Source organism: Pezoporus flaviventris, unplaced genomic scaffold (genome assembly GCF_033815535.1).
Source record: "Pezoporus flaviventris isolate CSIRO_AGI_PZ_B2104156 unplaced genomic scaffold, CSIRO_AGI_Pfla_v1 ptg000041l, whole genome shotgun sequence".
Classification (NCBI taxonomy): domain Eukaryota; kingdom Metazoa; phylum Chordata; class Aves; order Psittaciformes; family Psittacidae; genus Pezoporus; species Pezoporus flaviventris.
Genome location: NW_026892589.1, coordinates 15,245,387 through 15,272,645, shown reverse-complemented (window position 1 = coordinate 15,272,645; position 27,259 = coordinate 15,245,387). Strand labels below are relative to the sequence as shown.

General features: G+C 51.0%; 1 protein-coding gene and 1 long non-coding RNA gene across 2 annotated transcripts in view; one reads left to right on the top strand and one right to left on the bottom strand.

Moving 5' to 3' along the window:
• LOC133275638 (uncharacterized) overlaps positions 1–10,949 on the top strand; it is a 54,643-nt gene extending 43,694 nt beyond the window's left edge. The window contains exons 2-3 of the long non-coding RNA XR_009745645.1: positions 10,585–10,673; positions 10,788–10,949. This is a non-coding gene — a long non-coding RNA (uncharacterized LOC133275638). The remainder of the gene's footprint in view (positions 1–10,584; positions 10,674–10,787) is intronic.
• An 11,647-nt stretch (positions 10,950–22,596) lies between these two features.
• LOC133275657 (small ribosomal subunit protein eS4) lies at positions 22,597–26,890 on the bottom strand. The gene is made up of 7 exons (XM_061465682.1): positions 26,798–26,890; positions 26,606–26,683; positions 25,876–26,056; positions 25,328–25,425; positions 24,111–24,282; positions 23,328–23,485; positions 22,597–22,758 (listed from the first exon to the last, which is right to left on the bottom strand). Exons 1-7 carry the CDS (start codon positions 26,888–26,890, stop codon positions 22,657–22,659), a joined length of 882 nt encoding a protein of 293 aa, XP_061321666.1. The 3' UTR covers positions 22,597–22,656.
• Between the last annotated feature and the right edge of the window lie 369 nt (positions 26,891–27,259).

Below are 27,259 nucleotides of genomic sequence, written 5' to 3'. Positions count from 1 at the left end.
CATTCCAGTGCCTCACCACCCTAACAGGAAAGAATTTCTTCCTTATATCCATTCTAAACTTCCCCCGTTTAAGTTTTAACCTGTTACCTCTTGTCCTGTCACTACAGTCCCTAATGAAGAATCCCTCCCTAGCACCCTTATAGGCCCCCTTCAGATACTGGAAGGCTGCTCTGAGGTCTCCACGCAGCCTTCTATTCCCCAGGCTAAATCTCCACCAGACACACCTGGTTCAGGGTTTTCCATTTGCTTTCAGTATCCACCTACTTGATACGTTCCCAGCCTGCAAAGTCCCTTCTTTCTCCTTTGACTCAGATCCTATGAGCCATTCTACTCTTCAGAAGGGTGAGTTCCCATGAGACAGGCGTATTTCACAAGGCCAGGCAAGTCCTGCAAGGCTTAACAAGTTATTGCATTATTTACATGGTTCCTTTTTCATAGAACCTCAGGCCTTTTGTAAGATTCTGCACTTTTTCACTGTTCTCAGCAGGTTGTATGTTTTTGGCAAGGCCACAGCTTTTCTCCACAGCTTTATTCAGGCTTTTATTCACCTTTATTCACTTGTATTCAGCTTTGAACTTACGTGTGCTTGCTTTTGATTTGCTTTTAGTTCACTTTTATGCAGTTTTATTCAGATTTATTTGCTTTCTAGTTACTTTGAGTAGTCTTCAGTTCACTTCTATTCGCTTTTCTTGGAGATTTATTCAGGCTTATTCCCTTTTGTTCTTTTTCATTGACATTTACTTCACTTTTATTGAGTTTTATTCAGGTTTATTGACTTTCATTGGTGTTTATTCACTTTTCAGCTTGATTCCTGTTTTATTTAACTGCAATCCAGTTTAATCGAGCTGGAGTGACTGCACTGTGCCCAGCCTCAGGATGGACCTGAGCCCCCAGCAAAGATGAGACCCACAGCGACCCCCACAAAGGTGAGACACACAGCAACCCCCACACTGCCCCATGGTGCCCCAGTGACACCCGATAGGTACCCTACAGCGACTGGTAAACACCCCCAACACTAGCCCCATAGTCCCCTGTAGACCCACAACATGTGTCCCTCAGCTTTTATTGACTCCTGGCGTCATGATGTCACCAGGACCGTGATGACATCATCAGCATCATCAATGAGGTAGTGTTTTATTCGGCCCCCATAGTGCCCCAGCCCCCCTCCCCTGCAACCCAGAAGTACCCCAGCACCAGCTGATTTTTTTAATTCCCTTTCTTTCATTCATTTTTTCTTTTTAACTCTAGTTCACTTTTAATTGGATTTTACTCAGGTTTGTCCAGTTTGCTCGCTTTTGTTTTTTTTTTTTTAATGTTCATAGACACCCCATAGCCATCCTCAGCACTCAGTTTCTGGAGTTTTTCTGCATCCTCAGCAGGTTGTGTATTTTGGGCAATGCCACAGCTTTTGTCCACAAACTTTATGCAGGTTTCTTCAGGCTTTTTATTCACCTTTATTCACTTTGGAACTCACATGTACTTTCCTTTGATTTGCTTTTAATTCACTTTTATGCAGTTTTATTCAGATTTATTTGCTTTTTAGTCACTTTAGGTGGTCTTCAGTTTACTTTGAGTCAGTTTTCGTGGAGATTTATTCAGGTTTATTCCATTTTATTCTTTTTAATTCACGTTTATTTCGCTTTTATTGAGTTTTAGTCAGGTTTATTGACTTTCATTGATGTTTATTCACCCTTTAGCTTTATTCCTGTTTTAACTGCAGTCTGGTTCAATCGAGACATACTGCAACCTATCGATACTCCACAGCCACCCTATAGGGAGCTCTGGAAGCCTTGTAGTAAGCCACAACCCCCCATAAACGCCCCACAGAAATCCACTGCAACTGCTACATACCTATTGACACACACATGGCCCCATGACAATACATAGAGCTGTGCAGACACCTTGCACTGCCACATAGCACCCCACAGACCCCCTCCCCACTGCCCCATAGTTCCTTATAGAGGCATAACACACACCCCATGGCTTTTATTGACCTAAAGTGTCATGATATCACCTGGACCGTGATGACGTCATCAGTGACATGGTGCCCTATAGGGAGCCCCATGGAAAGTCCCTAAGTGCCCCATAGGGCTCCCACAACGCACCCCCCATAAGTACCTTAACCCCAACTGATTTTTATTTTCATTGATTGTAATTCATTTTCATTGGCTTCTGTTCAGTTTTATTCAAGTTTTGTTCAGTTTTGTTTGCTTGTATTCACTTTTATTCACGGTTTAAGCACTTTCTTCACTCTAACGTGCTTTTCCCTTGCATTTTTTTCAGTTTTCTTTATATTTGGTCACTTACATTAACTTTTTTTTTTTTGGATAACCCATAGCAGCACAGAGCAACCCATGGATGCCCCATAGCCTGCAGTAGATCCCGTATGGACCCCTCAGCCTTACAGACTCCCTGTAGACATCCTATAGGGTCCCAGAGCGACCCATGGACACTCCACAGCAACTGTGAGCAAGCCATGGACATGCCATAGTGACCCCCAGACAGGTGTTGTGATGTCACCAGGACTGCAAGGACATCATTATCAGCCACCGGGGTACCGCATAGGCCCCCTACTGCCCCTTTGTGCTCCATAAGTACTCCAACAACAATTGATTTTTTTTTTTCAATTAACTTTCACTTTTTTCTTTATGAACTTTCTTTCACAGTTTTTTGCAATTTGTTCAGGCTTGCTCACTTTTATTCCTTTTTATCTGCTTTGTACTCATTTATAATCACATTATTCTTTTTTGCTTTTTATTGTCTTTATACTATTTTATTTATTTGTTTTTTTACTAATCTTTTTTTTTCCGCTGTCCTTGTTGTTTAGCATCCTTTCATACCATGTTTTGGGTTTAAATGCCCCATAGGGACCCAGAGGAAGTCATAGAGCCCCCCAGACCCTAGTACCAGCCTGCAGAGGCACACAGCAGTCATGAGAGACTCATAGGGCCCCCATGGTCATCACATCATGATGCCATGATGATGAGGGTGGGCTGGTTGTGGGGTTAATAAAGTCCTAAGCGTGTGGTCTTTGCTGTGGGCGGTGCTAATATGGGAGCGGGGGGGGGCGGAGGGGCGGGGCAAGAGGGGAGGAGGCCTCTGTTGGGGTGGATGGAGGGGGGAGAAGGGGTGTGGATTCTGGTGCAGGTGTGCTCCAGGCTCGGGGTGGGGCTGGTGAAGGATGGAGGTGTGGTCAAGGCAGTGGAGCAGGGCTAAAGCACACGGGGGGGGGGGGGGCGGGCGAGGAGTGTCTGCTGTGGTCTGTGGCTCTGACGAGGGTGTGTCCGGGGGGGTTCCACCTCAGACCTCCCAGCCCCCTTCAGTGACCCCAGCCTCAGGTGCAGGTACGTTCCACCCCCAGCTGAGACCACACGCGCATGCACCCACCCCACTCCACCCACCCACATCATCCTTCCCCCCCCCCCCAGGAACCCACTCAAGCACACAACCACCCACTTCCACACACATGCACGCACACCCACAACCCCCCACCAATATCCCCCCCACCTCCACACACATCCCTTCCCCCTCACACACACCCCCCCAAACATGAACACCCCCCCCACACGCACACCCCCTGTACTTACACACACTCCTCCACACAAACCACCTGCTGCTCACCCCACACACACAAACACCCCCCACTCACACTCCCCAAACATTGTTACACATCCCCCCACACACACCCCCGATTCACACCCACACATACCCCCCACTCCCCCACCATACACGCACACTGCCCACACAAATACACCCCCCATGCACCCCCCCACATCCCTCCACACGTGAACACCCCTGCAGACACACACCCCCCCACCATACACACAAACTCAACACACACTCCCCACCCATGCACACCATGCACGCAAACACACCCCACGTGCATGCACCCCACCAACACCCCTCCACACACATATATGCGCACACTCCCACTCACGCACAAATATGCACACAGATCCTATTCACATGCCCCCCAAACACACACATCCCCAATCATACACAATATCACCACAAACCCCCATATGTAAGCACTACCCCATACACACACAAACTCCACATGCAAACACACCACCTATAAACAACCCCCACACACAACACCCACAAACACCCCTGCACTCACACTCCCACCCTCCCTACACACATAAGCACACACCCCACCCCCCCAAGCACACACAGCCCCCACTCACACATGCCCCATGCATGCACACACACCCACAAACACCCCCCCCAACCCAAACACACGCACCCCCCACACTCATCCCCAGACACACACACACACCCCCACTCACACCCCTCATACACACACCCCATAGACACAAACATGCAGACCCCACTCAGGCACCTCACCTGCCCACACAACCCCCCAGACACAGCCCCACTCACACCCCTCCATGCATGCACCCCCGTCAGACACACTCCCCCCCACACACACGTTCACACAAACACCCCACGCACGCACCCCCCCCCCATAGACAGAAACATGCACACCCCACTCACACACCCTCCCATAGACACAAACATGAACACCACTCAGACACACCCCCGCACAACCCCCCCGAGACAGCCCCAAGCACCCACCCCTCCCCACCATTCCCCCACCCCCCATTGATCCCCCTCACACACCCCACATTCATCTCCCAAACACAGTAACATTCACACACAAACATGCACCCACACATCCCCCCACTCACACAAACACCCCCCTACCACATGCCCCATCCACACACCCACTCACACAAACACTCCCCCAACACACAACCCTACTCATGCCCCATACACACCCTACACAACCCCCACACCCATCCCCTGATACACACACCCCCCACTCAGATAGACCCCCCCACAAACACCCCTCACATGCACATAACTGCCCAGACACACCCCCTCCCAAACACACTAACAGGTGCACACACACACCCACCCCCACCCCCCATTAAGTAACCCTACTCTCTCCCTACCCACACCCCGTGGACATGTCACCAGCACAGCCCCCACCCGCTTTTTATCAGAGTCAGTAATTTTGCTGGAAGAATCTTTTCAGTGAAAAAAATATTTCCTGCTCCTGTCTGTGTGTATGTTGGGAAAAACCCAAAACTTTTAAAGTTGAAAAGCACTTTTTAGGTGAGGGGCATCATCATTTTGCTGCATTAATGAACAAGGGTCAGAGACTACTGAGTGTTTTGTTCTCTTTGGTGATTATTTTAACTAGATTGTTTATGTAATCAGTGATTTGGGGGGAGGTGTTTGGGCTGCGTGGGCAGGACTGGGGAGAGGTTTGGTCTGGGGCCTCGACCAAGAAACATAAAAGAATTTAGGTCAAAAGATTTTAGCTAATTAGCATAATGAATAGCTCATTCATTGGCTTAATTAGGTGAAGTGATAATGAGCTTTATTAATCAAGTTATACATTTAATGTTTGCTTAACTGATTAAATAACAATTTTTTTTGAGCTAATAAGATTTTTTCAAGAAAAAAAAAATTTTGTGGTCCTGCGGGAACACCAGCAAAAAACGGGGAAAAAAAATATTTTTATAGAATTATTTTGCTTAATAATTAGGTTCATTGACATTGTACTATTTTGTTTCCTTAATTGATTATTTTAAATACATTTTTATTCTAATTACCTTTTTGGGGGGAGGGGGTGTGAGCTAAAAAACAAACCAACAAAAAAGCTAATCAGCATAATAAATAGGTCATTTAATGGATGAATGAGGTGAATTAATGAGCTTAATTTATGGGTTTGTTTGCTTAACTGATTAACAGAATTTTTGAGCTAATTATTTTTTTTCAGAAAAAAAAAAATTATCCTGGTCTTGCAGGCATGCCAGGAAATACCTAAAAAATATTTTTTTAAATACAAAATTTTTAGATAATTAGCATTACTTTGCTTAATTAATTAATTAGGGTCATTGACTGCTCATCTGAAGTCATTAATTTGTTTACTTAGATCATTATTTTAAATATTTTTTAATTTTTTTTTTTTTTTTACTGGAGGACGCCTTTATTAACCCCACACCTCCCACAGCCCCCCACAGCAGACAACACCCCGAGGCCTTTATTAACCCCACACCTCCCACAGCCCCCCCACAGAAGAGACAACACCCCCAGGCCTTTATTAACCCCACACCTCCCACAGCTGCCCCCCCCCCGAAGAGACAACACCCCCAGGCCTTTATTAACCCCACCTCCCACAGTCCCCCACAGCACAGACAACACCCCCAGGCCTTTATTAACCCCACACCTCCCACAGCCCGGCCACAGCACAGACAACACCCCCACGACTTCATTCTCCCCACCTTGGCCCCATATCCAGCCCAGACCAATCATGTCACTAAAAACAGAATGAAAAGGTCATCAACCTGAATACAACTTGGATAAAAGTGAGCAAAAAGTGACTAAAAACTAAATACAATGAATTAAACTGAGGAAATTCAAAGAAAAGTGAATAAAAGTGATTACACATTATGAAAAGGGGGAAAAAAAACAAAAGAGAATAAAAAACTTTATGGGGTGTGAGTTGTGGGTCTATAGGACATCACAGGGAAGTGGAGGGTATCCATGGGGTGCTACGGGCTGCCATGGGGCAGTCAGGGGGGTTGTTTCAGGCATCTGTGGGTCACAAGATATGGGTCACAAAATATGGGTCCCTGTGAAGGGTCCATGGATTGCTGTCGGGTGTCTACTGGTTGCCATATATGCCCATGGGATGTCTATAGGGTGTACAGGGCTCTATGCAGTGTCCATGGGTTTCTCCGGGTCGCTATGGGGCATCTAAAGAAAAACCCCCAAACCCAACAACACCAAGTTACTAAACAGGATTACAAAGTAAATAAATCTGGAGAACAAAAATGAACGCACAGCAAATAAAGCTGACTAAAACTGCGTAAGGTCAGTAAAAAGCAAAGTGAATAAAGTGATTATAAAAAGTAAAGTAAATACAAAGGAATAAAAGTGAATAAGCCTGAATGAATGTCGAATAAAAGTGAATGAAATTTTATAAAAATGAATGAAAGCAAATAAAAAACCTGGGGTACATATGGGGGGCAGGTGGGGAGCGGGGGCCCTCTGGGGCGCCATGGGGATTGATGATGATGTCATCCCAGTCCTGGTGACATCACGACACTGTAAGTCACAAGGGCTGTCATGGGGCCACGTGCAGGTGGCTGTGGGCTGTGTACGGGTTGCTCTGGGTGTCTACAGGTCATTATGTGGTGCCTGGGGGTCACTGTAGGTTACTGTGACATGTCCACGGTGTGCTAAGAGTTGCTGTGGGGTGTCTATGGGTCGCTTTGGGACCCTATGGGATGTCTGCAGGGAGTCTGTGAGGCTGGGGGGTCACCATAGGGGATCTACTGGGGTCTACCGTACGTCCACGGGTTGCTCTGGGGTAACTGGAAAAAAAAGTTACTAAAAGTGACTAAATTAGAAGAAAACTGAATCAAAACTGAAAGAAAACTGAAGAAAAAAGTCAAGAAAATGTCAATAAAGTGATAAAAATTAATAAAAGTGAATAAACCTGAATAAACCTGAAATACAAATAAAAGTAAATAAAAATGAAAGCGCATCAAAGAGTCAACTGGTGTTGGGGTACTTATGGTCTGGGGGGCTCCAGGGGGTACTTCGGGGTCCCTACGTGGCTCGCTGTGTTGGGTGGGCAGCCTGTCCCCTGGCGAGTATGGGCTGCTGGGCATGGAGGGCCAGGAATACTGGGAATGCCGCTGGGATCAGCACCGGGAGCCGCTGCCTCAGGTGCTGCTGCAGCCCCTGGACCTCACTGGCACTGTGGGGCGGCTGCTGCTGGGCTGTGCCCTGGGGTGCTACCAGCCATCACCCACTGAGAGATTTTCCTGCGTCTCCGGGACGGATCCAGGATGATGGCAATGACGACAGGAGTGCTGGAGGCTCACTGCTGAGCGCCACACACCTTGGGGCTGCCGCTGCGGCAAAGGGAGCTGGTGCACGCCTTCGATGCGCACAGGTTTCGGCAGGGTGAGGGTTAATCTATCTTCCTCCTGATCCACGGGCTCTTCCTCATCCTCCTCCTCATCATCTCCATCCCCACAGAGGTGCAGCAGCACCGGGTGACACTGGCACTGAGGCAGGAGCTGGGGCTACATGATGGAGCCCACAACAGCAGCCTGGTCCTGCAAGTACAGAGGGTCTAACATTACCATCTGGTGTCCACCACCCGACATTCCATATTAGAGGGATAGAGTCTGGGACGTGGGGATGGAGAACATGTCCTCACCCATCGTGTGCTGGACCACCCCATCCGCCATCTTGTCCCCCTATGCGCCGTCTGCTTTTCCCCACCGTCGACATTTTGTTTCACTCCCCACCACAATTCCCCTCCCTTCTTCTATCCCGTATCCCACTACCCACCCCTTTCTCATCATCTATCCCATTTAACCGCCATTATCCCCCCTCCCTCCACACCATCTATCCCCCCTAACAGCCATTCTCCCCCCTTCTCCATCATCTCTCCCATTTAAACCGCTTTCCTCCCTCATCACCCCCATCTTCCCGCCCACCAAAGCCGGAACAAACCTTCACCCAGCAACTCCTGGACGTTCCCCCCGCCGACCTAAACCCCGCTAATCTTCATAACCGCGCATATACAGAAAATAAAGCCGCGGTTCAGCCCTCGCTGCCTTCTCCTCCTTCCTTCCCGGCTCCCGCCATCGCTCCCTCACACGAAAGGACACCGCTGATTGGCCGCCGGTCTCTAGGCGGGAAAGCGGCCCCTCAGCTGCGGGCTGGAGCTAACGGAGAGGCGGACAGGGATTGGCTGACGCTGACCCTCCGACCCCTTCGGAAGGCTTCGGCTCCGTCCCCTTCGGGACGCTTCGGCTCCGCTCGGACCCGTCCCCTTCGGGAGGCTTCGGCTCCGCTCGGCTCCGCCCCCTTCGGAAGGCTTCGGCTCCGCTCGGCTACCTTCGGGCAGAAGCCGGTATTCCCTCACTTTTACCTTAGAATGTGCTGGGGAAAAGGGAATTCCGTCACTTTTACCTCACGAAGCAATGGAAAAGAGGGAATTCCATCACTTTTACCGCATAAAGCACTGGGGGGGGGGGTGGGTGTTTGAACGTTTGAACGACCGCACTGTGCCTCCGACGCCGCCATTTTTCGTCCCAAGATGGCGCTGGCGAGCGTGGTGCGGGCGGATGCTCTGCTCCGTCCCGTTCCCTCCTTCCGGGGCTCGCAGCGCCTCGGGACCCGGCCGGGCACCTCCCGCCCCGGCATCGCCGCCCCCCTCCTCCGGGAGCTGCTGCACAGACCCGGCATCCACCTCCTGCCTCCACCACCCTGGCCTTCAAGGTACGGACATGGGGGGGGGGGGGGGGGGGGAGAGACAGAGAGGGACCCGTAGAGAGACACTGGGGGGTGCTGCGACCCATGGAGAGCCCATAGAAACAGGTTGCCAGGCCCTCCCACAGCTATTTGATGGTTTTTTTCTGTGTGCAGGATGTTTCTCCTCACACCCCAGAGCTTTTCCAGCAGTCAAACACATCGGTTTCCCTCTCTTCCCCCAACAAAGGGGAAGTTTGTGCCCGGTTGCAGTGATAGCACATGGAGAGGTGCTCCCCTGAAACAGGATGAAATGGCTGCATCCTTCCAGGAGGCTGTCTCCAAAAGCAGAATTGCCCTGTGAGGTGGAGAGTTGCCCCTGCAGTGAGTGCCCACCCCCAGAGAGGGATGGGGAGCTGGGGACTTAGCACCTTCCTGCCTATCACCGGGGATGGAAAAATGTCCTGATATGAAATGGTTTGGGTTGGGAGGGACCTAAAGCTCATCCAGTTCCAACCCCTGCCTCGGGGAGGGACACCTTCCACTAGAGCAGCTTGCTCCAAGCCCCTGTGTCCAACCTGGCCTTAAACACTGCCAGGGATGGGGCAGCCACAGCTTCTCTGGGCACCCTGTGCCAGCGCCTCAGCACCCTCCCAGGGAAGAGCTTCTGCCTAAGAGCTCAGCTCAGTCTCCACTCTGGCAGGTTAAAGCCATTCCCCCTTGGCCTGTCCCTACAGGCCCTTGTCCAAAGCCCCTCTCCAGGTTTCCTGGAGCCCCTTCAGGCACTGGAGCTGCTCTTAGGTCTCCTCTTAAGGAGCCTTCTCTTCTCCAGGCTGAACAAGCCCATCTCTTACTGCCTGGCTTCACAGCAGAGGTGCTCCAGCCCTCGCAGCATCTCCATGGTTTCCTCTGGCTCACTCGAGCATCTCCACATCCCTCTTGAGTTGGGGCTCAAGAGCTGTCAGCAAAGATGTCATATGTATGCTGCACAGGTGTGAGACTAGACTTGGGCAGGGCAGTACTTCATGGGCACTGCTGGGCAGGCCCTGGGCAGCCAGCTGACCTGGGAGGGAAGCACAGCCAGAAAGAGTGAACGGACACACTGCCTCTGGGGCAGAAGAGCTCTAGGTGAGGGGCACAGCGCTTAGGTGAGGGGCTTTTCCTCCCCGTTTCCAAACAGCATAAAGAAATCTGGAAACTGCCTGCTCTGACCTTGCTGCTGTTGCTCACAGCTCTCAAATACAATGCCCTAAAGCACGACGCTTTGTTCTTTTCTTGAAACTTGTGTTCTTTCAGGCTCATCTGTCACTGCATCCCTTGAAAGCAGTCGTGTCATCAGCCTAAGCACGGACCTGCTTCAAGAGACCCTGGGAGTGGATGCAAGGGTTCACTGGGTCAAAAAAGGGAAGTTTTTTTGAAACGCCTGTTTCCCATGTTAGAATGGATTTAGCTTCTGATTCCCAGCTCCTGTTAGGAAATAATGTGCTGTGATCTTCCAGGTAAAGTGCCCAGGGAATACCCTGGAGTAAGAACAGAAACGGAAAGAGATGACGACCTGCTGCATGGAGGTCTGCATTGCAGGGGCTGCGCTGCCACGTAGAAACCAGGTACCTGATGCTCCTCTGCCTCCCTCCAGCCCCAACAGGACCCTGAGCATCAGCTCCCAGAGAGCAAGAGAGAATGAGCCCCAAGTGGGATTCCCTGTAGGTTTAGGACCACAGAATCATCAGCGGGTGTCAGCAGAGGAAGGACACATGAGGGCTGTGCAGCCACGCATCCTGGCCAGGAGGAGCAGGGCCAGCCTGTGGGGCTGCAGGATGGGCACAGGCTACATGTACAGGGCTGGTGCCCAGCACCAACAGCTCGCTGGTACTTAAGGGTTTGTCTGGCACCTCCTCCTCCTGTGTAGGAGATGTTATCCTCATTTGGACTTAGAGTTGATCTGCTGGCTAAATAAATGGTGCAGAACTTTCCACTGAGGTCTAGCATCTCATCACTCAGCACTTCCTCAGCCGGTGTGTTTGGTGGCTAGCAGCGGTGCTCAGCAGCTGTGCTGAAACCTAAGCTAAGCAAGGTGGCAGATGTGATATCTGTGTTAGACACACCAGCCTATCAGCCTCATCAGTGTTGATGCTGTGGACTCGCATCAGTGGTTTCTTGAGCTGAAGAAAAACCCGGTTCTTGTTCTTGGGTAAATATAAGAACCCTTCTGTTTTAGAGCAGAGTGCACTTGTGTGGACATTGTGTGTGCCAAGGCAGACCCTTTCGAGAGCTCCACAAGATTTTTTAACCTCTTTCTTTCAGCTGCAAGATCAAAAAGAAAAGAAAGGTTTCTGCTATTGGGAAGCAACAGAGGAGAGCAGAGGTATGCCTGGGAATTGTAGCACATGCTCCTCTGACCCTGCCAGGAGAGGAAATGCATTTACCCTCTGCTTTCACCAGCTGGTTTGTAATTTGCCTGTAGTTATCCTCCCCATTTCTGCATTTTATAGAATCATGGAATGGTTCAAGTTGGAAGGGACCTTAAAGCTCATCCAGGTGCAACCCTTGCCACGGGCGGGCGGAGACAACGTCACACTAGAGCAGCTTGCTCCAAGCCCCTGTGTCCCACCTGGCCTTAAACACTGCCAGGGATGGGGCAGCCACAGCTTCTCTGGGCACCCTGTGCCAGCGCCTCAGCACCCTCCCAGGGAAGAGCTTCTGCCTAAGAGCTCATCTCAGTCCCCCCTCTGTCAGGTTAAAGCCATTCCCCCTTGGCCTGTCCCTACAGGCCCTTGTCCAAAGCCCCTCTCCAGGTTTCTTGTCGCCCCTTTAGGCACTGGAGCTGCTCTAAGGTCTCCCCTTAAGGAGCCTTCTCTTCTCCAGGCTGAACAAGCTCATCTCTCTCTGCCTGGCTCCGCATCCACATCCCTCTTGAGTTGGGGCTCAAGATCTGGATGCAGGACTTTGTTTCCTCTTACACTGGCTTGAATGCAGAGTGACACTTTAACAGCTGGACAGATCTAGATCCTCCTATAGAAATACCCGGGGCCAGTAAATCAGAGCAAAAGCACATCCTCTGCTTGAACAAGGAAGAAGTTGTTTTGTTCAACTGTTTACGTGCTTAATTCAGGAAGTTTTATCCCTTCCAGTCAATTACATTCGTGTGATTGAAAACATTGACACAGGAAATCTCAGCTTGATTTGCTTTCCTGGTTTGAAATCATTGCATTGCTTTTTCCTAAACAGCAATTGCTTTGCTTGCAGGCTGGTTTGCAGCAGCTCTAGGGGGAATTCCCACTATTTTTCTAATCATGCTGTTGGATGTTGTAACGATGCAGGTCCCTGGTTTTCTCTTGACATTTGGGTACTACCAGCAGAGTTTACAGCTCTTGGTGTTGTCTTTGTTGAATTAGTACCCATGCAGTGTTTCCAACCCAATGGGAGTCCACCACACTACTCACAATTTGTTGTCCTTGTTTATGATGCCTTCTGTCTAGGCGATGTAGGCAACTTGACAAAGCTTTGCCGTCCTGATCTGCTGGTGTGGGCAGAGACTCGTGGGGCAGTTTCAGGGCTAAGAGCTGATTTTCCTGAGAGGGATCCCAGCTCTGTAGCAGAGGAGCTGCACTGCTGGGGAGAAGGCAAGGGCTGGAGGGAGGACCAGGAACTGCAGGTCAGCCCCGTTATTTTTCTGTAATGAGGGGGGTAAAGCACTGGCACAGGTTGCCCAGAGAGGTGGTGGATGCACCATCCCTGGAGACATTCAAGGCCAGGCTGGATGTGGTTCTGAGCACCCTGATCTAGTTGAAGATGTCCCTGCTCATTACACGGGAGGCTGGACTGGAAGACCTTTAAAGGTTCCTTCCAACCAAAACCGTTCTGTGATCCTATGGTTAGAACCCCAGGGAATGCAGGTGTTTCCCTACAGCTGCTGAAGGTCTCTTTAAAACCCCAAAGCCACAATTATCCTTCTTTCTTACGGAAGGGCTGCTCGTCCTCGCACTCTTTGGTGTGTCCGGTGGGACTGTCCCCTTGCTGAAGCTCCTCTTTGGTACCTTGAGCTAAAGTGCTTTGCTGCCACGAGGTTAAATTCATCTGGGGGAATATAATGCAGCCAGGGAGGAAAAACTGGCTTATTTGAAATGCTGAACATGTCTGTTCAGCATGTGGTTCACAGTAAACGTTTGCTACCACCAGTACCAGTACCAACGTGAGTAACACCCAGCTCTGGGCAAATTCACTTTTATTTCAGCCTGTTTGACCTGGTCACTTACCAGCATAGCAAGTATCGCATCTTGAAAGCAAAGCTGCTCCGGTGCAGCTGATGGACCCCTGAGCCCAGCAGGATGCCTGAGGCTGCTTTTCCCTTTACCGACAAGAACAATGGCACTTGAACCACAGCAGGTTGTAGAGTTTTCGTGTGCATAACCCCAAATGTATCTACCTTTCCCAGCCTGCCAGGCATGCGGCGTTAGTGCAGGTTTCTAGTTCAGTAAGGGGTATTACCTGGTAAACGTTTGACAGTGACAAGACTTCAGCTGTACCATAGCTGATGGGGGGCTTACAGACCAGAACACACACAGCCTGTTCCACAGATGGGCTTTCCCAGCAGCCCCGGGCCACACTTGCAGGGACAGAGATGTGTATTTAGCCCCTGATCTCAAGAAGATGCCACGATGGGGCGGTGCCTGCAGGCAGACAGCACATTTCCAAGGGACCCCTCTCTACTGCTGCCTTTGCTGCACCCTGGTGATCACAGAGCCCTGCAGGTGATGCATGCTGCTCAGCACGCAGTGTGCTGCTGAGCCCAGCCATGCAGGGGCAAGGTCCTTGGATGCTGCAGTGAAGCACAGCAAAGTGGCACAGGAGGAAGAAGTAAGGCCACCGGGGATGTGAATGGAAAACTCTGTAATTGCTACTTAGTGCGCACCCAGCAAGCACATTGGGAACATGCCTCTGCCTTCCGTGCACATGGCAGCATCCCCTCCTGTTCGGTGCCTGCTGCCAGAGCTTATCTGCTCTGTTGGTGGCATTGGTGTCGATGCACAGCTAACATTGATGAGTGGCTGTAACAGGTGGTCACTGCTCAGCTGCTTGCGTTAGAGAAAGGATTCTCTTTGTGCAGCTGCCTCTCACAGCTTGATGACTCCTGCAGGGGTTTGAAGCTCCGTGACAGACAAGACTGTGTATATTTAAAGATTCCTGCTTTTAATGAAATTAAATAGTTGTCCTGAAAAAATAAAGATGTTACCAGGCCAGGAGCACATTTCTTTTGTCTTGTCTTCCTAATACTCTCTTAGAGTCTCCCCTTCCGGTCTGTCTCTCTTCCCTTCCTGTCTCTTGTACTCTTTTCTCCTATATTCTCTTAGTCTCTTCCATTTTCTTCCAGTCTCTTCCCTTCCCTTCTCATTCTGTTTTCTTAGATTCCTTTATATTCTCTTTCCATATATTCTCTTAGTCTTTTCTAATCTCTATTCTCTTTTACTCCCTTCTCTTCTATCCCTTTGCATGTTCCTATATTCCCTTCTCTTTACTCTCTTCTATGGTCCTATATTCTCTTAGTCTCTTCTAGTCTCTTCCCTTCCCTTATGTTCTCTAATATTCTCTTCTCTTATCTTCCCTTCTAAGTTCTCTTGTCTGACATTCTCTTCCCTTATCTTAAATTCTCTTATAGTCTCTCCTCATATATTCCTTTCTCTTATATTCTTTTCCCTTCCCTTATGCTCTCTTAGAATCTCTTCCCTCTTTTATATTCTCTTCCCTTTTTTTTATAGTCCTACATTTTCTTATTTTCTATTGTCTTACCCTGTATAGTGTTTTCACTTACTCCTGTCTCTCTCCTATATTTGCTTACATATTCTTCTCTTAGATTCCCTTCTATTTTATTTGCTTGTATACTCTTATGGTCTTTTCTGTTTCCTTTTCTTAGATTCTCTAAATTTCTTCCTTTTCCTGTATGCCCCTCAATTTTTCTCTCTTGGCTTCTCTTAGGTTCTCTACTCTTCTAGTCTTAGATTCTCTTCTATTCCATGATATTCTCTCCCCTATATTCTCTTCTTAGATGCTCTTCAATTCTCTAATCTTAGAATGTTAGATTCTGTTGGATCTCTTGTATTCCCTAATATTCTTTTCCTGCTCTTCTCTAGTAATCTCTTAAATTCTCTTCCCTTCTGTTCTCTTCCCCATATTCAATTGTACCCTTAGCTTCTCTTCCATTAGATTGCCTCAGAACCTCTGCTCTTGTGTTCACACTCTTTCTGAAGGAAGGTAGGAGGGAGGGAAAGGAGGAAGGGAGGGTATGAAAGGAGGAAGGGAAGGAAAAAGGAAGGATTGAAGGAAGGAGGGAAAGAAGGAGCGCGAAGGAGCCATTTATGGCCATTTCTATCCCATTTTTGCCTGTTTCTTACCAGTTTAGGCCATTTTTTGGTTATTTCTAACCCATTTAAAAACTTTTTTCCCATTTCTAAATTTTTTTTGCCATTTCTAACCCAATTTTGGCCACTTCTAACCGATTTTGCCCATTTCTAACCTGGTTTAAGCCGGTTTTGGTAATTTCTAACCCATTTTAAGCCATTTTCGCCTTTTTTTTTTCCACATTTTTCCCTTTTTTTAGCCCATTTTACTGTGGGTTTTTGTTTGTTTGTTTTTGTTTTTTTGTATTTTGAAACTGGTTTTGGACAGTTCCAACCCATTTTTGCCAAATTCTAACCCATTTTTACCTGTCTGTGGCTATTTCTAGCGCATTTATGTCCACATCTAAACCATTGTAAGCTTTTATTTGCTATCTCTAAACTCTTTTTGCCGCTTCTGACCCGATTTTGTCCACTTCGATCCCATTTAAAGCCTTTTTTTTTTCAATTTCCACCTCTTTTTGGCTCATTTCTAACTCTTTTTAACCCTCTTTTTTCTTTTTCTAACTTATTTTTGCCCATTTTTCCCCAGTTTAAAGCCATTTTTCACCATTTCTAACCCACTTTTGTCTGCTTCTAACGTGATTCATGCCAGCTTTAGCCATTTGTAACCCTTTATGTCCAATTCTAACCTGGTTTAAGCCATTTTGGCCATTTCTAAACCATTTTTCTTCATTTGTAACCCGATTTTTCCCACTTCAAGCACATTTTTGCCCATTTCTGACCCGTTTGAAGCCATTTTTTTTCTGTTTCTAAGCCATTTTCTCCCATTTCAAGCCATTTTGTCTATTTCTAAATAATTTATGGCCATTTCTGTCCCATTTTTGCCAATTTCTTACCAGTTTTAAGCTATTTTTGGCTATTTCTAACCTATCTTTCCCATTTCTAACCCATTTAAAGCTTTTTGTTTCTATTTCTGAACAATTTATGGCCATTTCTGTCCCGTATTTGCCCACTTCTAACCCGTTTTAATCCATTTTTGCCCATTTCTAACCCGTTTTTACCCACTTCTTACTTGTCACTCTTAGCCTCGCCTCTTTTCCGGTTTGTTTTGCCACCGCCTCCCCACGGTGGTCATTGGCTGGAGCCCCCGTCAGTCTTAGCCTCGCCTCTTTTCCGGTCTGTTTTGCTACCGCCCCCCCACTTCTGCTATTGGCTGGAGCGCCCTTTTAGCCCCGCCTCTCGGTCCGTTTTGCCACAGCCCCCCACCCCCCCACGGCGGCCATTGGCTAGCGAACTTGCCAATCTCTCCTAGCTCCCCTCCGCTTCTTGTCATGCCTCCGCCCCCCCACGGCAGCCATTGGCTGGAGCGCTTGTCAATCTCTTTTAGCCCCGCCCGGCTTTCGGTCTGTTTTGCTACTGGCCTCCCACGGCGGTCATTGGCTGCAGCGCTTGTCAGTCTCTCTTAGTCCCGCCCCGCTTCCTGTCTTTTTTTCCACCACCTCCCTCACGGCAGTCATTGGCTGGAGGGCCCGTCAGTCACTCTTAGCCTCGCCTCTTTTCCGGTCTGTTTTGCACAGCCCCTCCACGGGGGCCATTGGCTGGAGCACCCGTCAGTGACTCTTAGCCCCGCCTCTTTCCTCGTATGTTTTGTCACCGCCCTCCCACGGCCTCTATTGGCTATAGGTCTTGTCAATCATTCTTAGCCCCGCCGCGCTTCCTGTCTGTCATGCCACCCCCCCCAACACACACACACACACACACACACACACACACACACACACACACACACACACACACACACACACACACACACACACACACACACACACACACACACACGGCCGCTATTGGCTGGTGCTCTTGTCAATCTCTTTTAGCCTCGCCCCGCTTCCCATCTTTTTTGCCACCGCCACCTCACGGCAGCCATTGGCTGGAGGGCTTGTCAATCTCTCTTAGCCCCGCTCCGCTTCCGGTCTGTTTTGCCTCCCCCCCCCCTCCACGGTCGTCATTGGCTGCAGCTCCCGTCCGTCACTCTTAGCTCCGCCTCTGTTCCGGTCTGTCATTCCACCGCCTCCCTACGGCCGCCATTGGCTGGATCGCCCGTCAATCACTGTTAGCCCCGCCGCGTTTCGGATCTGTTTTGCCACCGCCCCCCGCGGTCGCCATTGGCTGGAACTCCCGTCAGCCACTCTTAGCCCCGCCTCTCTCCCGCAGCACCCTCCCGGTGCCTCCATTGGCTGAGGCTCCCGTCAATCACTCGTAGCCAGGCCCTCGCGCCGCTTTGATTGGTTCGTTGCCACAAGTGCAGCCTCTTTTCTCCACCCCGTGCCGTACCGATTATTGGCCACGTGACCGCAGCACCGATCGTCTCCTGGTGCCGTTCCTCCGCTTCCCCACGCGCAGTGCCGCGGTTTGCACACACGGTAGCACCGGAACGCGGCCCCCAGCCGCTTTCCTCCTTCACCGCCCGCTTCGGTGCTCAATTTTCGACAGGGAAGGGGAGCAGCGGGCAGTGCCTGGGCCCACGGTGCGGCCCTCCCCTCCCATCGGTACCGGGATTTCGACACAAGATGGAGCCGCCCCCCCCACCACCACCACCTGCAGTACCGCCGATTGGACACACGGTGGCAGCACATGCTCACCTTTTCGCTGCCGCAGAGGCAGCGGGTCCGAAACCGCTGCTCCCCGCCCGCTTTCCATCCTCCGGGGAGCGCTCCTCGCAGCGGTTTCCTGGTTCTGCGAACCCAACAGCGTTTCTCCCGCAGGCATCACCTGCACACACGGAGCTGCTGCCCTCGCTTGGCCGCCTAAAACTCCGTCTGCCCACGGCCCCTCCGGTGCCCGCTCCCCAGCGTCAATAAGTGTTTCTGTAAGGCTTTCTTTTCGGAGGTGTTATAGGAGGAGTTTAGGTTCCCTAAGGTTCTTTATTGGTCCGGTTTGCTATTTTTGTTATTGGGTTCTGAACGTTTCCTTTCCTGGAAGCAGAGTTTTGAGGTTGCTTTTTACCACTTGTGTGCTGCGTTGGGTTGTCAGCTGAAATCTTCACTGCTGGGAGACCCAAAGCAGAGCAGCGACGAGGAGGTGGAAGCAGGAGTCGTGTTTTAAATGTCAGTAGCTTGGTGAAGGGAGCAGCATGCCTGGTGGTTGTTGCCCATCACCTCCAGCTGGGGATCTCGTGAGCGGTTCCACCAACACAGCAGTCCGGCCACGCTTTCCCTCCTGGCTTTTTTCAGTGCCCTTGTGAGAGGACATCCTCAGGCACTTTGCTGTTCAGAACGAAAAACTTACAGGTCCAAATAGGATAACATTGCATAGAGCACCCCCCCCTCCCCTCCCTCCCTCTCCCTCCTCCCACCCCTCTCACCCCCCCACCCCCCCCGTCCCTCCCTCCCGCCCAAGAGAGAAAAGGGCCCGTCCCTAGAGCAGACCCCAGGGTGCTTTCTACAGGAGCACATCCGCAGCCCTGGATGCCGGAGAGGGGGCACCGGAGGGGCCGTGGGCAGACGGAGTTTTAGGCGGCCAAGCTGGGGCAGGAGCTCCGTGTGTGCAGGTGGTGCCTGCGGGGGAAACGCTGTTGGGTTTGCACATTCAGGAAGAGGCTCTGCAGTATTGGGGCTGGGCTAAGTTGCAAAGGGAACTCTTATTGGAGGTTCTTTCAGGCTTGTTCGCTTTTCTCGCTTTGCGTTTGGTTTGTAGCAGTTTATAATCACATTCTGCTCTTGCGCTTTTTATTCTCTTTACGCATTTTTATTTATCTGCGATGATTCCGCAGAGGAGCAGGTGAGTAGAGGACTGAGGGGGTCCTCTGAAGAAAGGGGGTCACAGCTGGATTTGGGGCTGAATCCCCCACAAAGACCTTTCCATGACACGCACGGAACTCGGTGCAGCGGGGAAGGGGGGGAGTGGGGGGGCGGGGTGGCGCCGGCGCTCTCGCTGCTGCCATCCTGTGTCCAGAGCTGGGTACTGCAGCCAGGGGTCCGCGCATGAGCCGTGGTGCTGCTGCCTTTGTCCCCGCTGCTGTCCCCGGAAGTGGGCAGTGTCACGTGGTGGCTGCTGGGGGCCTGGAGTCCCTACATGCGGGTCTAGGGGGGGATTAGGGTACATAGAGCGGTCTGGAGTCACTACATGGGGTTCTGTGGTGGTTTGGAGACCCTTTATGGGGGTCTGTGGGGTGATACGGTGTGTCTATGGGGGGATTAAGGGGGACATGGGCATCTGGAGTCCCTACATGGGGGCCTGTAGTTGTCTAGAGACCCTTCATGGGGTTCTATGGGAGAATATGGGGGGATTTGGGGGTCTGGAGTCCCATTAGGGGGGCTGTGGGGGAATATCGGAGGATATGGGGGTCTGGATTCCATTACAAGGGGTTCTAGGGGGAAATATGGGAGGATATGGAGGACAGGAGTGCCTACATGGCATTCTGTGGGGGGAGATGGGGTATCTATGTGGGGATATGGATATCTGGAGTCCCTAAATGGAATTCTGTGAGGTCAATGGTGGGGATTTGGGGGTCTGTCAGGGTCTGGGGGGGATTAGGGGAGATACGAGGGTCTGTGGTGATTTGGAGAAAACTCCAGGGACAAACTCACCAACAAAGGTTTCAAGTTTCAAGCAGGTATTCTTTATTGCGGCACGTCAGACACGGGGGACAGCTCCTCCTAACCTGTGTCTCCGAATTGCTGAACAAGCCGTCCTTATATAGTCACTAAGCATACATATTCATTATGTACAGACGTGCATATTCATGAGGACACTTACATCATTGTTCTAGAAAGTTTCCCCACAGGCATACAAAAACATGGTGCGGGGCTCTGAGGGTCCTTTACTTCTTCCTACAATCTTCAGCACTTCTGGTGATACACAGATTGACTCCACAACTCATTAGAGTTGTAAAGTATGTATGCTTTATTCAGCGCTGAGGTGCATGGGGGTTTCTCCTCCAAAAGCATGCACGCCCCTTTGCCACTCAGTTCGTTTATATTACATATAATGATTACCTAAACATGAGATTGCTTCACGCCTCATACATATGCAAAACCTATTTCCATCTAATATTATAATTAATTTTCTGACATTCGTCCCACTGGTGTGCCTGCACAGTGCCTCCTGGTGGTGGTCGTTAGGGGGTCGTGAGGATGAAGGCCTGTAGTTCCTCTTCATCACCACGAGCAGCCTCTTGCTTTCACGCAGACTCAGTAGGGTTTCGGCTCCTGTCCAAACCTCAGGTTCGGTACAAGCCAGTTTTATATATCTTAAAGTAGAAACTTGTCAAGTGTGTAAATTTTGTTACTCTGGCTATCTTTTGTTCTTTTCTAAAGATGCTATTTGAACAAGAATGTCTTAAATATTAAGCTATGAATCTTATCTACTGCAATTCTGCCTAGCAGCTGTAACCCCTACAGTTCTGCTTCACCATTGTAGCAACTTTGACTCCTACGGTTCTGCTTCACCAAGCACAGTGACTGCTTAAGCAAGCAGGCACAATGTTAACCCTTTATTTCCTGGTATCAGTGGCAGCCCTGGAAGCACATGCAGTAGACATTTATACCAGCTTAATTGGTTCCTTAACACCACAGACCCAGCAATCATCCTGTCCTTCTACTCACCAGTTTAACTGCAGCCCATCCTGGACACCTGCCATTCCCAGATACTTCTTATCCTTACCTCCTGATTTTCTGTCCTCTTTTTCTTACACTCATTTTGTACTAAGGTCATAAGGGCCTAAAACTATGTCAACTACAACTACAGTTTATCTTATACAAGGACTCTCAGGATGTTCTCTAGCTGTACTCTATACTTTTCCTCTGTGAATCGTACACCTCATTTTCCATTGTTACTCTTACAAAGGCTTCAAACTTAACATTACTTAAAACTGATTCGAAAGGTTTATGTATTTCATTTGGTGATTTTGTGCCCCCTTGTCTCACTATGGAGTTTCTGTGGGGTCTCTATGGGTCCCTATGTGCCTCTACATGCATAACCCCCTCCCCCCCCCCCCCAACTGTGTCCCTATAGAGTTTCTATAGGGTCTCGATGGGTCCCAGCACCCCCCAATGTATCTCTATGGTTCCTTATGTGTCTCTATGGCAATACCGCTCCAACCCCCCCGCCCACCCCCCCCCGTGCGTCCCTATGGAGTTTCTGCGTGCTGTCCATGGGTCGCACCCCCCCCCCCCCCCAGTGTCTCTCTATAGGTCCCTATGTCTCTCTTCCCTGCAATGTCCGTACCTCGAACGCAAGGGAGGTGGTGCCGTGCAGGAGGTGGATGCCGGGCCCGGGCAGCAGCGGCGGCAGCTCCCGGAGGAGGAGGGCGGCGATGCCAGGGGGACGAGGGGGGTAGGCCAGGCCCCGGGGCGCTGCGAGCACCGAGAGGAGGGATAGGGACGGGAGCGGAGCCTCCGCCGGCACCACGCTCGCCAGCGCCATCTTGGAACGACAAATGGCGGCGGCCCTGGCGCGGCTGTTACCACGGCAACGCGGTCGCCACGAGGGGCGACGGCATGAGGCGGCAGGAGCGAGGGGGCTGGGGTCAATATGGAGGAACGGCGGGGACACGAGGGCACCTCACCAACATGGCCGCCCTCAAGATGGTGCCGCCTCAGCGGCGCCAATGGCACCTCACCAACATGGCCGCCCTCAAGATGGTGCCGCTTCAGGGGCGCCAATGGAACGTCACCAACATGGCCACCCCCAGACTCCCACTGGTAAGGACAACCACAGAACGCTTCAAGACTGCCTGGCACCACGGGCCCCTGGGAATGAAATCCACGAGTATTTGTGCTAACACCTTCCGAGGGACAGATCACCCTGGAGGTTCTCCCACAGCTCCTCCTTGCCTTTCTGGAAAAGGGCTAGTGCAGTTGCTCTGACTGCCACAAGTCTCCCAGGCCATTTTAGAGAGCAAGAGCGTGGCTCCACACTGGCACAGCACAGCTCCTGCAAGCCCTGCGCTGCTCCCCCACCAGTCACACAGCCAGTTGGTAAACACTTTAATTCATACAGTGAAAGGACCACTGCCAGCCCCAACTGGAGTTCAGCTGCTGCTCTGTTTGGCTGCCAGTCTCTTGTCTCTCTCTTCAGCAATGGTCAGGCGGATGCCCTTTCCACGGGGCAGGGAGATCCACGGCTTGTTGCCCTACAGGAAAGGAAAAGAAGCCAGCTCACCTCAAGAAATGGACAGGGACAACAGAGCTCTCCCTCCAAGGGGAAAAAGCAGCAGAAGCCTCTGCCCATGCTGGGCCACATACACATGGCTCTGGTATTGGCCCAGCAGAAGCCTCTTACGGAAGATGCCAAAGGTGTATGGGCCTACATCAGCCACTTTCACTCACATCCATGAAGAATGCACTTCAGGCCAAAACAGTCACCATCCCCTTCCAACCTGTACAGGGATGGCAGGACAGCAGAGGCACTGGGGGCAGAGGGCACCCTCAGCTGGAAGGGCTGCCCAGGTCACATGATGATCTGAGCAATTCTCAGCTCCCAACTCTCACAAAGTTTAAAAACCCACAGAGCTGCTTCTTGTAAATGTCCCCATTCCTGCATTTACAGATGCTTCCCCTTCCAAGAGCAGGCAGAATCAAATGGAACGTCACATTATGGGAAGGCACTTGCCTACACAAGACCCCAAGGCCTCTCTGCTTCAGCCAGCAGCCCCCAACAACAGACAAGAACCCACCCCCCTTGCGTCCATATCAGGCTTACTTTGCCAATAACGAAGATGTTAGATAGTCTGGTGGCAAAGCTGTTGCCATTGGCGTCCTTCACGTGAACCACATCAAACGACCCAGGGTGTCTCTCCCGGTTGGTGATCACCCCAATACGGCCCAAATTGGCACCACCGGTCACCATACAGAGGTTACCTGGGGTGAACAAAACCAAGAACTGGTACCAGGTGCTGTGGCAATGCCCTTCCACTTGGGCTCTTTGAGGAGCAGTGCTGGAAAAGGACAGGGACAAAGTGGCCATCAGAGCACCTGGTGACACCTACATCCCATAGAAATCCTGGCAGCACTTGAGAAGCCAAACAGCAATCCGGCCTTGATGCCCATACCAAATATTCCCCCACCACCTTCTAGGCTGCAGCAGCACCAAGGAAGTGTTCCCATACGACTTGTCCTGGCACTACTTATGGCTCCGCAAATGAAACCTCCCACAGTAGGAATCTCCCTACAGCTTCTCAGAGATTTCCATTCACAGCCCCATGAGAGCCATGAAGCAACTTCTCCACCAGCTTGCTGCTTCTACCTGGTGCCTGCTTGCTCTTGGAATCACTCCAAGTCTCTGTGCCAAGTAATTCTCACTGCCAGCACATAGGAGGAATCTCTCTTCCAGGTGCAGATGCTCCAGAGAAACCACCCCTTTCCCAAGGCTGCCAAAACTGCCTTTCTACTTCAGTGTAAAGGTGCCTGGCATTTATACTGAACTTCCACACTGCTCTCCAGAGTGGGGAAAAATACAGCGTTTTACATGAGATGTAAGACCTACCTGTGTCAAACTTGATGAAATCTGTGATCTTGCCTGTCTCCAGGTCAATCTGGACTGTATCATTCACTTTGATGAGGGGGTCCGGATAGCGGATGGTGCGAGCATCGTGAGTGACCAGATGAGGAATTCCTTTGGTGCCTACAAATATCTTCCTCACCTTACACAGCTTGTACTGCAAACAAAATCCAACACTGCTCAACTAGGGTGACAAGCAGAACCACGGACTAGGGGACTCCTGCCCCTCAGAGTCACCAGCCACAGCAGGCCTCAGACCTAAAGCAAATCATGTGGGTGCTCCAAGGCTTGCAACAGAAGCCTTGCAACAGAAGTGTGCTCCAGCCCTGTCAAGGAATGCCTCCTCCTGAGTCTCACCACAGGCTATGGCTTAAATTCCCCAGGAAAGCCTCCACCAGGGCAGTTCCCCCAGGTTGCCCTGAAGCCTGTGGTTATGCAGCAAAGGCAGAGGCTGCCTTCTTTCAGGATCAAAGAGATATCTTCGTCCCTCCTCCAGAGCACCTCTGCTTCCCTCCTGCCTTTCACCCCGATTCCTTCACAGCTACTGCGGAACTCAAGGGTCAACAGAAAGCGGCAGCCAGAGGTAAAAACATATCACAAGGAGGAAGGAGAGTGGGTAGAGTCCCCATGGCCAGTTCTTCCTCCAGCATCACTCTGCTTACGCAGCCTGCCCTTAGGGAAAACTTGCAGAGGAGCATAGACCTGCAGTTCAGGCACATTAACACACTTGGGTTGACGAAATACATGTGGGAATTGCCCCCCCAACACTGAGGGCCAAAAGGCAGTTTTGCAAACACTTCCATAACAGACCTGGGAAGGAGTTCAAAGCTTTTGCATCACAGGCAGTACCATGTTTCAGATCACACTTAGCTTGCAGAGTCTATGCTAAGGCCCACCACACTAGAGCCACTGCTACCCCAAAGCTCCTGTGAAAGTAAACTAGCCCATACCAACAGATACCTTTTTAAGCACCAGACAATGCACCTGCAGTCACCTGAAGTTGCTTTCATGTCACCAAAATATTTCCCCCTGCCAAAGGTTTCATACTCTGACCCTGAAGGCCCTGATTTTCCCAAGGGTGGGCATACGGACTCAGCTCTCAGGGAAGAGAGCCAGCACCTCCCATTCAGGACATGCCAAGGAAACCCCATCCCAATCAAACCCAACTGGGCCCACATTTATGCCAAGCTGAAGCCCCTCACCTTGGCCTCTTCAGCTGTGATGCGGTGAACAGCAAACCGGCCCTTGGTATCATACACCAAGCGAAAATGCTCACCCGTCTTCTCAATGCTGATGACATCTAATTTCAGAAAACGACATAAAATAGCAGATGTTACTAGCTACAATATGACTTACAATACATTGTAACTCAGCACTAAGCTCATGTTTAAAACAAACTAGAAGCTGCTGAACAAAGCTTCAAGTGTGAATGATGAGGTTGCCATCTCCTTTTGACCAGAATCCCACCTCTTTTCATGTAATACAGTGCAAATAAGCAAAAACTGCCAAAGGCTGAAGTCTGAACAGCAATTTACACATATGCAAGCAGGCAATTACAGGCTACAGATATCACGTGTCAGTATTAATTGCAGTGCACAACCCCAAAATAAATAACAACTGCTTATACTTACCTTTTCTTTGATTTCATCAGGAAAGCATCTTTCCCCCCATATTGTGCCAGCCAAACAAAACATCCCTCACCAGTGCAGCAGAGCTGCCTGAGGTACTTTCCCTGGCCCTTCCTGCTCACCCATGAAGCCTGCAGGGTAGGTGATGTCTGTGCGAACTTTGCCATCTATTTTGATGAACCTCTGCATGCAGATCTTCTTGACCTCGTCTCCTGTCAGAGCATATTTCAGCCGGTTCCGCAGGAAGATGATGAGCGGAAGGCACTCCCTCAGCTTGTGAGGGCCTGTCGATGGACGCGGTGCCTGCACAAACAGAAGCTTTCTGCTGGCTGCTCAAGCACATCAGCAACAGCAACTACTCCCATGAGGAATAATATTACTGTCCTGACAGCTCTCGCAGCAGCATCTGTGGACAGGTGCTTGAAACCTAACTGCCAAACAAGCAGTGATAGGCTGCAGGCATCTTTCCTTGGTATTCACAGCATCTTTCCCCCCAGATCTGGCCAACTTCAGAAAACATTGCCCCAACACAGTACAACCATCTACTAACCCACCCCAGTGAAGGAAAACCAAAACAATCAGCAGGTTAAAAAGAGAGTGGCCAACTGCACCACTTCCCCATATTCTGCGAAAGGGAGATAAACAAAAGCTGTTTGCAAAGCTAACAGCAAGCACCCCCGTCTCCCATGCGCTCCCCAACTGCCCAGCTAACCGCCACCCTCCAAACATCGCGCCTGAGCATATCCTTGGCGAAACTGTGAAGCAGGCTGAGCCCGCAGAGAGCGGTAAAGACCAATGTGGAGGGCGACCCGGGCCCCACCCGGCCCGGCCCCAACTCCGACCCGCACTCACGAAGACACCCGTCAGCTTGTCCAGCATCCAGTGCTTGGGCGCAGCAACACGCTTCAGGTGCTTCTTGGGGCCGCGAGCCTACAGGACGGGACGCGTTATGGGCCGCTACCAGACTCGGCCACCCCAGCCGCTCTTCCCCGGCCCCCCGAGCTCCCGCCCCCACCCTGGCCCTTCCATCGGGCTCCCTCCCACGTCCCTCGAGGCGGCGGAGGCCGGGGCAGCCCGCGGCGGGCAGTGGATGGCAACGGATGGAGAGGAGAGGCAGCCACGCCGCGCCCTCACCATGGCCGCGCTCCGCCGGAAAAGAACTACCACTTCCGATCTGCTGCAAATATGCACGGAAGCAGTAGCAGCACTGCAGTGCGCCCCCTGCCGGCCCGGAGGCCTGCTGCTGGAAGCCGGGGCAGACGGGGGGCGTAGCCCCCCCGCTTGGGACAGCCCCAGCGCTCCCCTCGGCGTCCTGCTGACGAGCTGCCTACCGGAGGCGAGGCAGGGTCACAGGTAGCCCCGCCAGTGATGTGGAGTTTTCTCCGTCCCTTCTCCGCTGCAAGCGGCCTCGGCGGCGGCACCCCGCTCCGGGCGGCGGGTGGCTGTGTCCGTGCCCGTGCCCGTGCCCGTGCCCGTGGGGCACGGCGAGGGTTGATATGGGGAGGG